The following is a 17932-nucleotide window of genomic DNA, read 5'->3' on the forward strand; positions in this document are numbered from 1 at the left end:
CAGCCAGGATGGTCTCGATCTCCTGACCTCGTGATCCGCCCGTCTCGGCCTCCCAAAGTGCTGGGATTACAGGCTTGAGCCACCGCGCCCGGCCGGATTTTTCTTAACAATAATGGTATCTTCAACAGTATTTCGAATCCTTCTAGTCATGTATGATGTCCTCTCTATCAGGGGTTCTCTTCTACAGCATTAACAATCCTTTCCATACAGCATCCTCTGTAATGAGTTTTAAGGTACTTATGACCCTTTAATCTACAAGCTGACTTGGAGATATTGTGCTTGGGGGAAAATAGACCATATTTCATCGCCTTCAGTGTTGAACTCACGGGGTTCTGGGTGGCCAAGGGCATTGTACAATATCAAAAGAACATTAAAAGGCATTCTCTTACTGGCAAGGTACTTCCTGACTTCAGGAACAAAGCATCAATGAAACTAATACAGAAGAAGCTCTTGTTGTTCAGGCCTCCGTGTTGTACAACCAAAAGACTGGCAGCTGGTGTTTATCTTTCCCCTTTAAGGCTTGGGCATTAGCAGCTTTATAGATAGGGGTAGTCCTGATCATAAACCTGACTGTATCTGCACAAAACAATAGTTAGCCTATCCTTTCCTGCCCTAAATCCTGGTGCTTGCTTCTCTTCCTTACTAACAAATGTCCTCTGTGACGTTTTTTTTCCCCCCAGAACAGGGTATAGCTGCATTAAACACCTGTTCAGGCAGATATCCTTTCTCCTCAATGGTTTTTTAAATTTTATTTTTATTTTAAATTTTTATAGGTGCATAGTAGGTATATATACTTATGGGGTACATGACATGTTTTGATACAGGTATGTAAAGCATAATAATGGAAAATGGGATATCTATCTACTTAATAAGCATTTATCATTTGTGTTACAAACAATTCCATAATACTCTTTTCATTGTTTTAAAATGTACAATAAAATTATTATTGACTACAGCACCCCTGTTGTGCTATCAAATACTAGGTCTTACTCATTCTTTCTAACTTTTTTTTTTTGGTACGCATTAACCATCCCCACGTCCCCAACCCTGACCTCCCATTGCCTTTCCCAGCCTCAGGTAACCATCTTTCCATTCTCTATCCCCATAAATTCAATTATTTTGATTTTTAGATTCCACAAATAATTGGGAACATGTGATGTTTGTCTTTCTGTGCTTGGCTTATTTCACTTAACATAATGACTTTCCAGTTCCATCCATGTTGCAAATGATAGGATTCCATTCTTTTTTATGGCTGAATAGCACTGCATTGAGTATAAGTATCACATTTTCTTTATCCACTCAACTGTTGGTAGATGCTTAGGTTGCTTCCACATCTTGGCTAGTGTGAACAATGCTGCAATAAACATGGGAGTGCAGGTATCTATTTGATATACTGATTTCCTCTCTTTTGGGTATACATGCAGCAGTGGGATTGCTCGATCGTATGGTAGCTCTATTTTTAGCTCTTTGAGGAACCTTCAAACTGCTCTCCATAATGGTTGTACTAATTTACATTCCCACCAACAATGTATGAGGGTTCCCTTTTCTTCACAGCCTCGCCAGAATTTGTTATTGACTGACTTTTGGATAAAAGCCATTTTAACTGCAGTGAGATGATATCTCATTTAGTTTTGATTTGCATTTCTCTGAGGATCAATGATATTGAGCACCTTTTCATATGCCTGTTTGTCATTTGTGTGTCATCTTTTGAGAAATTCCTATTAAACTTTTTGCCCATTTTAAAATTGGATTATTAGACACTTTTTCCTACAGAGTTGTTTGAGCTCCTTATATAATCTGGTTATTAATTCCTTGTCCCATTCATTCAGTGGGTTGTCTCTCCATTTTGTTGTTTGTTTCCTTTACTGTGTGGAAGCCTTTTAACTTGATGTGATCCCATTTGTTCATTTTTGCTTTGGTTACCTGTGCATGTGGGGTATTACTCAAGAAATCATTGCCTAATCCAATGCCTGGAAAATTTCCCCAATGTTTTCTTGTAGTAGTTTCACAGTTTGATGTCATAGATTTAAATTTTGATTTGATTTTTGTGTAAGGAGAGAGATAGTGGTCTAGTTTCATTCTGCATATGGATATCCAGTTTTCCCTGCACCATTTACCGAAGACACTGTGTTTCCCTCACTGTATAATCTTGACACCCTTGTGGAAAATGAGTTCATTGTAGATGTGTGGATTTGTTTCTGGATTCTCTATTCTGTTTCATTGGTCTATGTGTCTGCTTTTATACCAGTACCATGCAATTTTGATTACTATAGCTCTGAAGTATTATTTGAGGGCAAATAATATGATTCCTCCAGTATTGTTCTTTTTGCTCCAGATAGCTTTGAATATTCTGGGTCTTTAGGGGTTCCATATAAATGTTAGGATTTGTTTTTCAATTTCCACGAAGAATGCCACTGGTATTTTGATAGCGACTGTATTGAATCTGTATATTGCTTTGGGTAGTACGGACATTTTAAAAATATTGATTCTTCCAATCCATGAACATGGAATATCTTTCCAGTTTTTTATGTGTACCCTCTTTCTTTCATTAGTGTTTTATAGTTTTCATTGTAGAGATGTTTCACTTCTTTAAGTTAATTCCTAGGTATTTAATTTTATTTGGGGCTAATTTAAGTGGGATTACTTTTTAATTTCAAATTGTTCACTGTTGGCATATAGAAATGCTACTGATTTTTGCATGCTTATTTTGTATCCTACAGCTTTACTGCATTTGTTTATCAGTTCTAACAGATTTATAGTGGAGTCTTTAGGCTTTTCCAAATGTAAGATCATACCATCTGCTAACAAGGATAATTTGACTCAATGACTTTCTTAATGGCATCTGGGAACTTGCCTGCTGCCTGTTGGTTGACAGAAGCTGTTTCACCTATTACCTTGACATTTTTTAAGCCAAACCTCTTTCTAAAATTATCAAACCATCCTTTGCTGGCATTAAATTCTCCAGCTTTGGATCCTTTACTTTCAATTGTCATATAATGACTTCACTGTTTCTTGAATCATTTTAGTCTATAGGTGTGCCTTTTGTATAGCAATCCTGTACCCATCTAAAAGCTATATTTTCAATGTGAGATAAAAAAATTTTGCAAAAGAAGTGCAAGGTTTTCATACCTGCTGGTATGGCTGCAACAATAGCTTCATGAATTTTCTTTTCTTTTCTTTTCTTTTTTTTGAGACGGAGTTTTGCTCTGTGCCCCAGGCTGGAGTGCAGTGGCGCAATCTCGGCTCACTGCAAGCTCTGCCCCCCGGGTTCACGCCATTCTCCTGCCTCAGCCTCCCAAGTAGCTGGGACTACAGGCGCCCACCACCACGCCTGGCTAGTTTTTTGTATTTTTTTAGTAGAGACGGAGTTTCACGGTGTTAGCCAGGATGGTCTCCATCTCCTGACCTTGTGATCCGCCCGCCTCGGCCTCCCAAAGTGCTGGGATTACAGGCTTGAGCCACCGTGCCCGGCCTTCTTTTCTTTTTTTTTTAGAACAGTCCTTATGCTGGATTCATTTATCCTGAAATGGCAGTCAACTGCACACCTCAATCTATGGTATATACTAAGCAATTCAGCTTTTTCTTGAAATGTCATGACTCTTCTCTGCTTGTTGGGAGCACTTACAGTATCACCAGTGGCACTTCATATAGGTCCCATGGTGTTACTCGAGGTTTATGGTATTGCACTAAACATGATGAATAATAAGCCATAACTGAGAGATCACTTTTTACTGGGAATGCAATTTACTGGAATGATAACCTGCTCAGTCAGAGATGATTAGCATCACACAGCGTTTTAAGCAGATACTCCCAACACTTGAGCTCACCATAACAGCAACAGGAGGTGGCTATGAAATTATTACAGTAGCAAAGTATGTTTTGCAGTTAATTTTAGCAGTTATGAGTTAACAGTGTATCTTACATTTGTTTACATTTTTCTTAATTTTGAATGATGTCATGTATGGGCTTTAAGTGTGTGCATAAGTTTTGATAAATTTTAACTTTTTATAACAGATTTGTGCATATCTTATGGCAGTAAACGATAAAATAGACTAGTACCTACATATATTTTATGCATTTGTGGCCTATCTTCTTAAATTTTTTGATATTTCCATGCTACATGGTTCATGTCTTTTTTCAAATTGTTGCCAACCTCCAAAAAATGTCTCAGTATATTTATTGAAAAAACTCACATATATGTGGACCCATGCTGTTCAAACTTGTGTTGTCCAAGGGTCAATTGTATTTTCAAACAGAACTTTTGAAAATGTGAAGTGCTTTCAGAATGAATCTCGCAGATGATTTTCTTTACTATGTTGGGCAAGATGATGTGCATGAACCAAGTGACAGATGGTGATGGCTTACTTATCTGATAACCTCAGCTCCTAGGAGCACACTGAGATATGAGGAGTTTGGGGAAAAAAAAAAAGTCTCCGAGCAATTAAATCCAGGTAATGTAGGTCTGGCCTGACATTCTGCCGGTTTTCCCCATGCAGGAGTGTGTTGGGGCCTCATCCTCTTTTATGTAAGATAAATCGCTTGGTCACAGGGGAGACATCAACAGCTCAGCAGACTGGAAGCAGCAAATATAAGAGCAAAAAAAAAAGAGCGGTATACAAACAGACAGTTAGAAATACAGTACAAAGTAGTAGGAAGTGAGAGTTTAATGAAAGGAGATGGAATTAAACTATTAACACCATGTCCAGATCTGAACAGTCACAGCAGGCAGGCTGCTGTGTGTGCAGGTGAAGGGGCCTCCAAACTTAAAGACTTCAAGAAATCACTGCATTAAACTGCAGCATCTCAAGATGATCCTGGGTCTTCAAAACAAATGTTCAAATTATTTTTGGCAAATCAAATTTAAGAAAGCAGGGATGTATAAGATCCACTGAAAATTTCCCATTAAATTGATTAAAATGAAGGGTAATTGAAGCTTTTATTATTAGGAAAGTTATCTTCTTCGATCCCACTTTACTCAGTGATGATGCAACCCTGGCCATGTATGAAAATACGTTGGAGCTTTTAGCAAAGAAGCTTCCATTTAAAGAGGTCTGGGGAGGGCTGGGTCATCTTTCATTTAGTTTGATCCTCCCTCCTAACAGTCATTCTGAAAGTGCACAGAACAGATTCTCCTGCCAAAAGAGGAACCAGGCTCTCATCCTCCCAGGCATGCAGGCATCACCTCTGCCTGGGGCATGCCCATGAACACAGGGAAGCCAGCAGGGGTCCTTTGCAGGCTCTCTGCCCTTCTGCAACCTGACACTGTCCCAGGCCTTGTGGGTGTGGGATCACATCTTTGGGAACATCCTCAGTTCCTGCGGCAGCTTTTGTCCCTTGATTCCTTCCTTTTTTTTTTCTTCAAATTTAGTTTTTATTTTTACTAGAATTATGCATGTACATAAAGAACCAAATAATTGTCCACAATTCTCCCTCCCTAGAAGCAGTCACATTCAACACCTTTAGCTGATTATTTCCCTTCTTTAGTATTTATGTTCATATTTCTAAGTAACATGCTTATATTGTTTACTTAGAATTGTTTTTCAAGCATCATCTATTAAATTCCCCATATGAAGGATGGGAATTTTGCTATTTTTAACCTCCCTACTGTCAGGACACAGAAATCTTAAGTGTTAATTAATCCAGCTTCCAGACAGTTTCTCTCTTTTATCACTAGCTTTATCCCAGTTCCCAGAGGTACCCGGTCACCAGCTTAGATCTGAGCTGGTGTCTGGCCTGTGAGTCAGGCTGTGTCAGGCCCCCTACGACCAGCTTTAGATTCAGGTTCCTGAGTGGGTAGCTAAGCCAGTTATCACTTGTTCAGCTGTTACCCAGTTTCTAGAATTTTGTTGCTCCCGTTTTCTTTGTCCTTATGGATTTGTGGCTTTAAAAACAAAACAAAACAAAACAAACAAAAAAAAACCCTTTACTGTCATTTTAATGAGGTTTTAGAGTAGAGATTAAAAGCATTTGTTAATTCATCATCGTTAACAGGATGTCATTGATTTGCTTTTTTCCTCCTCCAGAGAACAATTTATTTTCCATTTAACATCACCTGACAGAAACACCTAGCTCACTGAGGGAAAGCAGTTTGGGTTTCCTTCTTGATCATCTTCCTATCCTTTATTAAGCATACCAATTCAGCGACTAGAAGGGAAATTATAATCCAAAAATGGGTTACAGTTTTGGCATTGAAAGAGACAAAGACATAGGTGTTAGAAAGTGGAAAAGACTTTTGCCCTGAAAGAATTTGACACATCTTTTCCCAACTTTTATACATGTCTAACAAATGAACTTTCATTATGTTTCTCCCTCTGCAGATTCCTGTTCAGCTCTCCTGCTGATGTTCCTTACCAATCCCCTACTTGAGAACGTGTATGCATGTGTTTGAATTATAAAGACCCATTCTTATATGGCCACATCACTTCTCACTCCCATGGCGGCCCAGACTCATGCATCCCATCACCCCAGCAGGATCTGATATTTAATCAGTCCCTTTGGCTGGCACTGCTGATCTCTGACTCTGAGCAAAGTCCCCATACTCTTGTCCCTGTCTTGAATCCCCGCTTTCACTTCCTCACCCCCGAAGTTGGTGTTCTCCTATGACACCACTTCCTTGTTTACCTCATCAATGGAAAACACTCCTCTCTTTTTCAGAATTTTTCTAAATGTCACGGCTTTCTGTATTATCTCAGACGAGGAGCCTTTCTCCCTTTCTAAGGTCAAGTGTTTCATGACTGTACTTCATTCCTGACCTCACATCTTTCATCCTGAACCTCTGTCTCATCTATTAATGTCTTCCTCTTCACTGGGTCGTTTATAATCCTAGCAACATGGTTTTATGACTAAAATTTCTCTTTTACCCCAACTCTCTCTGCTACCGCATTCTCTTCTTAACAGAGAGGACTATGCAGGCAGGCTGCCTCCAACTGCGCATCTCTGAGTTGTTCCCACTGCTCTTTCCGCAGTCCCTTTGGGTCCTCCACTACTGGGATGCATAGGTTCCTAGCCTACCTTGGTTGGAGGTCTTCACTTCTCAGCACTCCTCTCCTGCCACGCTTCCTCTTCCCAGTACTAACATCAGCATACGCATGTCCCTATGTAAAAAATAGATTACACAGCCAGAAGCCTGAACCCTTCTGAACTGGGGACGCTTTTTAACGTGTTTGGAGGTGGAGGTCTGACTCTTTATTTCCATTCAATTATTTAAATGAGGTTTTAACTAATAAAAATATATGTTTGTGCTTTAACATTTGAAATACATCGAAAATAATCCTTTCTTGCAGCACTTTGGTGACCTATATCTGTTGGCAAGCAGAGTAACAATTACTTATCAAAAGTAAGATCTAATGCAAATGTCTTTTGAGCCCAATATAAATTAGCAATTCTTCATATGACTAATGACTATATGTCCTTACCATAATTGTAAACATGAGAAACAAAAGATCAAGGGACTCTAAAATAAGTACTTGGTATAACAGAAGGGCTGTGTAGGCGTTCAGCAGTAACTGTGAAACCAAAAGATAATCTTTATATGCTTCTAAAGATCTTTAAACCCAGAGCAACTTGAACCATTACACAGTGGTTATTCTTCCCCCATCCAAATCAAAATCCCTAATAGATAAGATTCTTCAGCTTTTTAAGTACAAGCACATGTATCTCTTACTGAAATCAAACATAAACAGAAAGCCACATTATACTCAAAATTATCAAATTTCATAAACCAGTGAATTGACAATAACTCAAATCGTTGAATAGTTTTTTTTTCTGATAAACAGTTCGTTTTTCAAATTCCACAAAGGTCATAATTTTCATAGCAATACATGCATTGAATAGAATCAAATAATTAAAATCAAATCATATTTAGTCAGTTAATATTTGGGCAACTGCTCTGCGCAGAATGTTAGAACAGATGTCATGCGTAAGATACAGAGAGCAACTTGATATACAATCTTAGTGCTTTAGGAGGTTATTATCCTGTTTACAAGATGGAATGCATTAATAAAATACACAATAACTGAAGAAGCCCTACCAACTGAAGCAAATTAAAGGTTTAAAGGGCTCAATAGAATGCTTTAGGTAACATAAATCCTGGAATCTTGAAAGGTCTCCTAGAAGACTGTTGAGATCATTGAAAAAGAAGAAAGTACAGATTGGCAGAGAGGACAGAGAAAGAAGTCTCAGCAGATGAGTGGTATGTGAAAATCTGATTAAGTAAAAACACAGGGAATGGGGACAGGCAGCCCAAAGCAGAGGGTGGATGGCTCACCATCCCTTCCCTTCCTTCCTCACTCTCCAGAAGCACCTTCCTTATCTACTGTCAACTGCCTCCCATCAGGTCTGCCCAGGGACATTCTCTGCACACAGCTATTACGGTCAGTACCTGAAAGCTCAGGCCCTCTCCTGTTCTACACAAACACCAATGTCTCCCCAGTGCCTCACACACCAACTTGAGACTCCTGAGTAACACACGGTAAGCATTCAATATATTTACTGTGTTTACTTCCATATCTCCTGTTCAATTTGAAGGCTCCAGAAGGTAACCAATCATTGTTTTTTCATGTTTTGGTATGCAAGGGCTACCATGTACCTTATGCATACAGAAGTTCAAAACACATCTATTAAATGAATGAACAGATGATTTAATAAATTTTATATAATATTGGCAAAATGGTGGGCTTGTTGGTAGATGACCTCACTCCTCCTGGCGAAGTTAGGAGTTTAGATTTGTTACCAGAGACCCTGCTAAGCAACTGGATGATTTTGTACAGGACAGTGACATGATAAAAATTGTGTTTGAAGAACTTGTTTTAAATGTAGATTGTAGGGAGAGTTAGCCTGGAAAGGACTAGAAATAGAAAGATCATTCTGCTAATAACATTTGCTGACAAGATTAGTAAAACAAGATGGGGATTGTGGAGTTTGTTGATTAGTCACTAATATGAATATTCTTTCAATAGATACTGGAAAAAATGTCACACATATATTTATCTTTGATCTATTTCTGAGATAAGGGATTTTTTTTTTTTTCAGAGTAGGCGATTTAGTTTCTTAGTTTAAAAGAATAGCAACCAAAAAGCCTTAGAAAGTCAGGACAGTTTTTTTTTTTTTTATGACTTGAAAATATTCTTTATATTAGAATCTCCCAAATCAACACTCAAAACATTAGAAAATTAAAAGAACTCCATTTTGTGTATTTTTATTACGATGCAGAATACCGAATTTTTTGGTTTTACCACAGCTAAAATTAACTGGATGATTGTTTACATAAGAAGAATTTTATAATCTGGTATAACATTTGGATGTTAAATTAATGAATTTATCAGCACTTGAAAATGCCCGTGTGTTAAAAAGTGTCAGGAGGTTGTAACTGGTACCTATCTCCTTTACAAGAAGCCATTCTCCCTCTGCTCAAGCCTTACCTATTCTACTGTGTACTAGAGTCATGGGTGACCAGCAGGAGCTTTGGCAACACAGTTAACACTGAAGAAGAGATTAGTGCAGAGTTTCTCAATCTTGGCTGTACATTAGAAACACCTGGGAATTTAAAATCGTTATTAATTCCCAGCCCCACACCTCAGACCAATGTTGATGTATTCTGAATGGTCCCCTCAGGTGAGTTTGTTACCTAAGGCTGAGAACCACTGAATTGGTATTTTCTTTAGCTGTAGAAAAACAATTTTCTTACTTGATTTTCTTGATATAGCATCCAAAAAATGAAATAGTTTTGGGGCAAAATATATGATGCTATTAATTTTATTTTAAAGAGAGGAAACAAACTTTCACTTACCTGCCTTCTGACAATGTACAATCTTTTCATATACAGCATCTGCATTTTCAATCAACGCCTTGAGGGACTGAATCATCTGCAAAGGGAATATTCAGACATGAGATTACACCTGACAACTAGACACCCTCCTGCATTCATGCACAAGGCTCTTCTCCTAAAACAGGCTGATATGATGATATCAAACGCTTTTTTATCTGACTTTCCACTACTCAACTTCAAATGTGCATGTGAAAAATGATAAAATCACGCATCCCCGCATAATGATTAAAACAAGATGCGAATAGTATTACTTTCCAAGTGCAGTGAGGCTAGTACAACACTGAACTTGAACCCTGAGCTAATACTGAACTGAGTTCATTTCAGCGTGAAAAGCTACAAATATGCATGCAAATCTGATCTGAGTTTTAAACTGTATTTTTGGTTATCCATTTTAACAAAATTTTCAACTTCATCTTATAGAAAACTTCAACACCTACACACTTCACTCATTTTAGCCAAAATGTCTTCATATGAAATTCAGTTTAAAACATACAATGAGAATTAAAAATAGCATTTGTTTGATACCATCCATCACTAATAGTACCTCTAAAACTAGTAGTTTTATGTTTCTATTAGTGGTTTTTAAAATGTTCAAATTTGAATTCTTATTCCAAATTGCATGTGCTTGTTTTAAGAGCTCAAGCTTGAAGAAGAGAAAGAATCAGTGAACAGCTGATCCATTATTTTACTCACCAAAAAGCTAGGAAAAGAGCCCTCTGAAGTAATCTTGTTGGCTCTAAAATCATTATGAAAAGGAAATGGGATAGCCAGAAACAACCCTCATGGCTCAAATGGGTACAATTATGATATCTGCCTTAGTATAAATTCTACATATTTGTATTTAAATGTCCAAATATTTTGCATTATAATATTACTCATCTATTTGACATGACCATCATATTTTAAGTAATAAACACCCATCCATTCCTTTCATTTCTGTCTCATTTTTTATTTATTTATTTTTTAAAGAGACATGGTCTGTTCTGTCAGCCAGGCTGGAGTGAAGTGGTGCATTCATACCTCAGTGCACTCTCCAACTCCTAGACACAAGTAATCCTTCAGCCTCCATCTCCCAGGCGCTGGGACTACAGGTGTGTGCCACCATGCCTGGCTAATTTTTAACATTTTCTATAGAGATGGGATCTTGCTATGTTGCCCAGGCTGGTCTTACACTCCTAGGCTCAAGTGATCTTCCCACCTCGGCCTCCCAAGTACTGGGATTACAGGCATAAGCCACCGCACCTGGCCTGCCTTATTTTTCTTTATAGCATTTATCACTAACTGCCCTAGTAATTATTTTATAGTAACTAAATATATGTAGGTTGGATTATTTGTATAACTCAAAACCCACCATATTTTGGTAAGTTATACTTATTTAAAATATAACCAACATGTCTCTTAAAAAGTGTACTGGCTTCTTAAGGTTAGTCAAACAGTATTTATCAACTTGTACAGTTCTTAAAAAATGGTAAACATCACAAGTTTAAAGGCCAAGGTAGGCATTTATTTACGCCTCCATAATGTATCTTTAATCATCACTGGGGTCTACTGCAGGCAGTCCCTGTGTGGAAACCAGGGATACCTCACCTACAGGATACAACCCCTGTCCTCAAGAAGTCCACACCCTATGGCAGAGTTTGCACTTTGGAATTCAGTATTTTCAAATTCATTCTTCAAGATCTGAGTCATTCCTGTAAATTAAAATATTCTATTTTACAGCTTGACATATTGAACAGGCAGCAATAAAAATGAACCGTTAAGAACTTTATTATACTGATATAAAGTCGTTTGTGCCATTACATAATTTGCATACTGAAAAGGTTCATACCGTCATCAGTAACCTTTTTCAGCTTTGATGTCAAGCCAAATGAGAGATACAAAGAAGCAAGGACTTCTTCAAGCAAGGATGGTGATTGCCACAGCTTAGTATCAAAGAACTGGCCAACTGTGTTCCCATCATTCAAACAGGAAAAGGAAAAAAAATATGATCAATGAAATGAACCTAGTCATGAAACAAATGAGGACAGGAGCAAAAGCAGGAGTGGAGAAGAACAAAACAGCAGCATTAGGCAGAGGCTCACACAGGCAGACAAGAAACTCATCTGGGGAATGGTGTAGTAACAGAAAGAGCACAGATTTACATGGGTTCCAATCCTGGTTCTATTACTCATTAACTTTGTCATCTAGGACAAGATATTTAACCTCACAACCCTAATTTCTTACCCATAAAATGAGCTTACTAAAGACATTACACCTCATAATGTGAGGACTAAATGAAAGGATGCGTGAGGAGCGACTGGCGCAATGAAGACACTTTCAAGTGGCAGCTGTCACGGTTGACTCCCCATTTATCCAGGAGGCCTGGCAGAGCATTTTCTGGTAGCCCCAAATTAGCTGAATGCCTTCCTTTCATATGTTCACTGGCAATGTTTCCAATACTCATTACTAATTTTAGTTCCACTTGAAAAGCTGGGTGTGATGAAGCTCAGAGAAACAAGTTGCATTATTATTCTTAGAATCATCTTCCAGTTTAAGTATCACCAAAGGATAAATAATTATGTACCTTCCAGCTATAAAATATATGCAAGGCTGAATAAATGCACATTCATCTCAAGGGTCCAGATACAGAAGCTCATCTGCCTCCTAAATTCTATAACACTTGGAGGATTATTTGTTTATTCTTGGGACAATTGTTTACTGAGGCCCTCTATGTGTGGGACCCTGAGCTAAGGGCTGAGTATGAAGCACATGTACCCTAGAACTTAAAGTATATATATAAAAAAGAACAATTGCTGCACTAGGACTATGGTACAGAAATAAAACAGAAGTATAAACAATAACTAAAAAGGTGGGATTGCTATTGTAGCCTGTGAGCTATGGGATGTGATAAAATTAAATACTCTGAAGCTACAGCCCTTTCGTGGGATATTTAATGGTGAAGTACTTGCGGTGTAATGGTATCCACGTTGACACCCACAGAAGGATCCACTTGTGACTTAGATTTCAATACAGGAAGTTCCTCTGCTGATAATGAGAGTGAATATCACTGCCGTCCCCCATTCATGAGTAGTATATAAAATATGAAGATGACTAATACATCAGGGTGGAGAACACTAATAGTGAGAAGCCATTCCTCCTAGGTTTGAAAGTAAACAGCAGGAGGCATTTGCAGACTGTATTAGAGGGAATTCCAGAGGGAACCAGCCTAGGAGAAGGCAGGCCCATAGTAAACAATCAACAAAGTGTAGACAAGGCAGCAGAAAACACATGCAGACCTCAGCAGAGATGATTCATATTGTCACACCTGTTATCAAATATTTGTACTACTTGCTTCAGAAGGAAGAACTGCCAGTTGGGATATTTTTATAGTTTTGGGGTACATATTTATTATTAAATTAATGTATGGTTAACAGTTTATAGTTCTTGTTCTTAACAGGCATATATTAATCTTCAACTTTTGCAGTATTGCATAAATTCTCCTTGAGTCTAAGAGCTCCTCTAGGTGCTCTTAAGGAAGCTCTCAGGACTGTAGGCTCCATAGGAACACCAGGTGCAGAGTCCAGCAGGCTTAAAGGACAGGTGAGGCAATGGGCCTTCAGGCCCCTGCTCAGCGGACTGATGCTTCCCTTTCATTCTGTCGTCAATTATTATTGAACGTAGTGCACATGGCACTGAGGATGCAGCAGAGATGACATGGGGCCACCAGCTGATCTAGCAGGGGCCACTTTCTGTCTGGGTCTGCTGCTTTATAACAAGCTGTGATTATAAATAGCACAAGTGTTGGTTGAATGAATCAAGATGAAAGTAATTCAACATCTCTGCATCAAATATGTACTTGGTGCTTTCTGTTTTATTTACTGATCACATTATCCATGTGAGGTGAGTAACTATGAGGTTAGTTTTACAGATGTGAACACTGAAGACCTACCTGAAACGTAAGCAACCTTTCAAGGTCATCTGGTACTATAGGTAAAATGACTCTAATTAGTAAGTCATGAAACTGGTATTCTGTTTGGTCTTGAAGCCTCTGCTTTTTCCACAAAACCATGATAGGTCTTGACACATGAGTGGTAACTGCACAAGTGAAGACGAAAGGATGTTCCAAACAGAAGCAAGCACAAAAGCAGAGGAAATTTTGTAACTCCTAAAAGCTGCTACACACAATATAGTAATCTCATCTCAGCTACTAACATTGACCCAAAGCTTTTTTTCAGAATAATATTTCTATAAAGCACTTTGAGAAAACATTTTAAAATGACAGCAATAAATTACTTGTCTCTATTTTACAATTCATTATTATAAATAATAAATAATTTATATTTAATGTGAAACTACTAGAATAGGCATCTCAGATTAGACAAAAGCAGATGTGTGGGTAGTAATATCAATGCATGAGCCAAAGTAAAAACTACTTTATCTTGTTTTCTCTGTGTATATTACATTGATATGTCACTAATGAATGCAAAGCCAAGTAGAGTGGTTAATTATATAAGCATTATCTGCATTAATGCAAATGCATGAATTTCATCAAGCCCCTATAAACACACAGGTGTAAGCCTTGGCACAGCAATCAGACACCCTGCTGCCAGCCTGAGTAACTCGCCACATGGATGCTTATATTGTTTTTTCCAGGGCAAGATGCTTTTATATAGTTGTTGCTAATGGATTTTATATTAGTGGCCTGTTACCAGTACCTCCTACATTTCTGGAACTAAAGTGTTTGGAAAATCTATGGATTTAACATAGCCTAGAAATCTATTTCATAAATTTGATCACCTCTAACATAAGATTTTAAAACAGAATTTGAGCAGATGAAAAGCAGGAAATTTCAACTAAAGGCAAAGTAAAAATTAAAATTTATATTTTATTAAGCTGGAAAGAAACCAGAAATGCCTTTCATCAGAGTGCTATGTTTTGAAAGTAACTCCCATGTTAGTGTAAAGTAAATTTCTCTGTTTATAGACACGGCTATATTATGTGTATATATTAAGGGTTATTATTATATAAATATATTATATATTACTAGATTTCTATAGACTGCTCTTCATATTCTGTTTTGAAACTTGCTTATCAACTAGGAAAATTCCATTTTCAGAATAAGCAAGTCTGTGATTTTATATAAGGACCTTATGTCTGATTTCAGACAATTCACTGAATTGCTCTTCATCTTAAGAACACAGATTTTGTTAATAATTATAAAAGTAGTTTGTGAATAATTTTAAATACTTGGGTGAAAGAAGTTTTAGTAATACCATCTTCTGAATTCTAGATTATTTCCCCTTTATCTTGTTTTGAATCTCAGTTTCAGACAGAAAATCCCAACCTCAAAACTCCTTTCTTTGCCTGTCCTACTCAACACAGATGTGACTACTGCATCTTCTGTTGTAGCTGTTTCTAACGAAGTTACAAAGTCTGAGATGTCCTAAAGTTGCTATAAAAGAAAAATGCTAGATAGTAAAAAAAACTTTCTTTCACATGGATTCTATGATTACTTGACACATAACAGGGAAATATCTTTCCAAACTCAAAAAATGTAAAGATTACCATTCTCAAACATGCCAATGGACTTACAACAATGATGGACTATACACCTGGCCCTAACCACTGAATGCCCCCAAACTGCCATGATCACCTTGGAGATCCATGATAGGCCTCAGTGGACCAGTAAACTCCCAGGTAGCCAGATGTGGCTTCAGGCACCACCAGGCTCAGGATGACCTTGGGAGGATTGGACCAAAGCAGGACTTGCTTCTCTAGACTCCAGGGGTGAATACAAAACAGCAAATGTGATCATGGATAAGGTTTTCAGAAAATAGGAACTAATTCAAGCCAAAGTAATTTTTTCCCATCTAGTCAGAATTTTCTGAATGGCAACCTCTGTTATGGTTTAAATGTGTCCCCTTCAAAATTCAAGTATTGCCAATGTGATTGTATTAACAGGCAGGGCCTTCAAAAGGTGATGAAGCCATGAGGGCTCCTCCCTAGTCAGTGAGATTAAGGTCCTTACAAAAGAGGTTTCACACAGCGTTCAGCTAGTGTGTCCTTTTGTCTCCCACCACATGAGGAGCCAGTCAGAAGACCCTCACCAGACACCGAGCCTTGCTTTTGGACTTTCCAGCCTCCAGAATTATGAGAAAATAAATTTCAGTTTTTATAAATTGCCCAGGCTGTGATATTCTGTTTTAAAAACATAAAATAGACTAAAATAGCCTCTTAAAGCTCAGCATTCCTGGTGGATGGTCAGCCTTGTACTGTGTGGCCCTGCAAAGCCAGTCAGTTCACTAATGCCATGAATAGGACAGAAAGTAAGATCAAGATGCCCTCAGGAATTTGTAAGCTTTGGTGCTTTTTTCTGCACTCTTGAAAGAAACAGCTCTCTGAGTTAGCAATATAATCTCTCTTTTTAACACTTTCAAATAATTATTACTGTGTGGGTGAAAAATTTTGTTTGATTCTAAAACATCAGGATTTGAGACTTCTCAACTGAAATCCAGAGGTAAGTTTTTCCTTTACTAAAGCTGCCAAGTACAGAAAAATCTTACACAGTTGAACTAATGGAAGAGGCACCATTTATAAAGTTATTGTTGGAAAATACAGCGTACTTTTAAATACTTGAACATAATATAAAAGTCACATATTTAAATTGAAATACTAAAAGATTATTGCTGTAGAGGTCTTTGGCCAGCTATGCACTACAATGAAACCCAGCTCCCCTTTCCATCTCACATGGCGGGAGCACTGTGGCTGCAGTCCACTGTGGGAAGGACAGAGAGCTGGTGCCCATCCAGGGGCTGAGGTCTGCCATATCATTAAGAGCTGTGGTCATCCTCTCTTCCAGCAAGGTCACTATGAAAACACTTTCTAAATAACAAACCGTTTCCAGAGTAACTTGTCCTGGGTTTCTTATGAAACTTCATTTCCACTACCACATCTTTCACTACACAATTTATACAGGGGAAAAAACCTACATAAAAGAAAGTTATAGAGAGAACCTGAGATGTGCTTGATAAAAAGCACTACTCAACTGCTAACAAACATATAGAGGAGCATATTTGGGTGCTGCCACACACAGAACCCCGCTGCAGGCATGATGCGGAAGGGCAGGACTTGAAATCATGTAAAATATTGTTAAGCTTTCTAGGCATCTCAACTCGTGTTAAAGAATGTAAGGAAACATGGATAGAAAAGGAGTAAGGGCCAGATTGGATAAGATATGAACTTCTACATTGTGGAGTTTGAATTTAATCACAAACCCTTGACAATTTTAAGCAGAGGTGTTGTGATCAAAGTAAAATTTCAGAACCATGAACAAGCATCAGTGTGAAGGAAGAAATGGCAGATGGGGGCACAAAAGCGGGAACACGAAGCAGGTGGAGGCCACCGCTGTATGAGAGACATGAGAGGCAGCAGAGGGGCTGGAAAGAAAGGATGACATGAAGAGATTACGTGGGGGAGGACTCCAAGGCTGATTTGCTGTGGGCACAGAAGGGAGAGCCAAGATAAGAGAGGAAAACTAGTCAGGATAAGAAAAATTGTAACACACCTTACAGTTATAGAGTGCTTTCCAGTTTACAACTAGACATGTTACACACCCCACAGTTATAGAGTGCTTTACAGTTTACAACTAAACATGTTACACACCCCACAGTTGTACAGTGCTTTAGGGTTCCTTTAAGTATGTTAATGCATTTAGGATGTGAACTTCCACCCTAGTTGAATTGAGCTGGTGGTTACAGTAGGAAAGTCTAAGAATCTTGAGAAGCAACCAGAAATTATGTGACAACTTGGTTCTGGCACTGGATAATCAAAAATTTTGTGCACAGAGGTAGTAGCTGAGATGAAAGAATGTCTACATCTCTGAGGAAGGAATTTTAAAGATGAATGAACACTGCAAGATGCTCCAAAATCACTGGAATAAGCAGAGAGAATAATAACTAGTATGACAGGTGCAAGAGTGGTCAGAGGGCAGGAAAAGAACAAGGATGCTAAACATTTACAGATGTGTACAGAGAGAGGCGCTGGAAGGAGGGTGAGTCCACAGTATTGGAAGTTGTGGACCTGGTAATTTGGTGATCTTGAGTAACTGTGAAGAAATATACAGTAAGT

General features: G+C 38.2%; 1 protein-coding gene and 1 long non-coding RNA gene across 4 annotated transcripts in view; one reads left to right on the top strand and one right to left on the bottom strand.

Moving 5' to 3' along the window:
• The window catches only part of PLCL2 (phospholipase C-like 2), a 209526-nt gene that overhangs the window by 43568 nt on the left and 148026 nt on the right, over positions 1-17932 (bottom strand). For all 3 annotated transcript variants that reach the window (XM_011977927.1, XM_011977928.1, XM_011977929.1), the window contains one exon: positions 9788-9863. In XM_011977927.1, coding sequence (XP_011833317.1) covers positions 9788-9863 — 76 coding nt within the window. The remainder of the gene's footprint in view (positions 1-9787; positions 9864-17932) is intronic.
• LOC105538137 lies at positions 8325-9995 on the top strand. The gene is made up of 2 exons (XR_001005844.1): positions 8325-8470; positions 9824-9995. It is a non-coding gene; the product is annotated as an uncharacterized LOC105538137 (long non-coding RNA).

The sequence above is a fragment of the Mandrillus leucophaeus genome, unplaced genomic scaffold (assembly GCF_000951045.1).
Source record: "Mandrillus leucophaeus isolate KB7577 unplaced genomic scaffold, Mleu.le_1.0 Scaffold186, whole genome shotgun sequence".
Classification (NCBI taxonomy): domain Eukaryota; kingdom Metazoa; phylum Chordata; class Mammalia; order Primates; family Cercopithecidae; genus Mandrillus; species Mandrillus leucophaeus.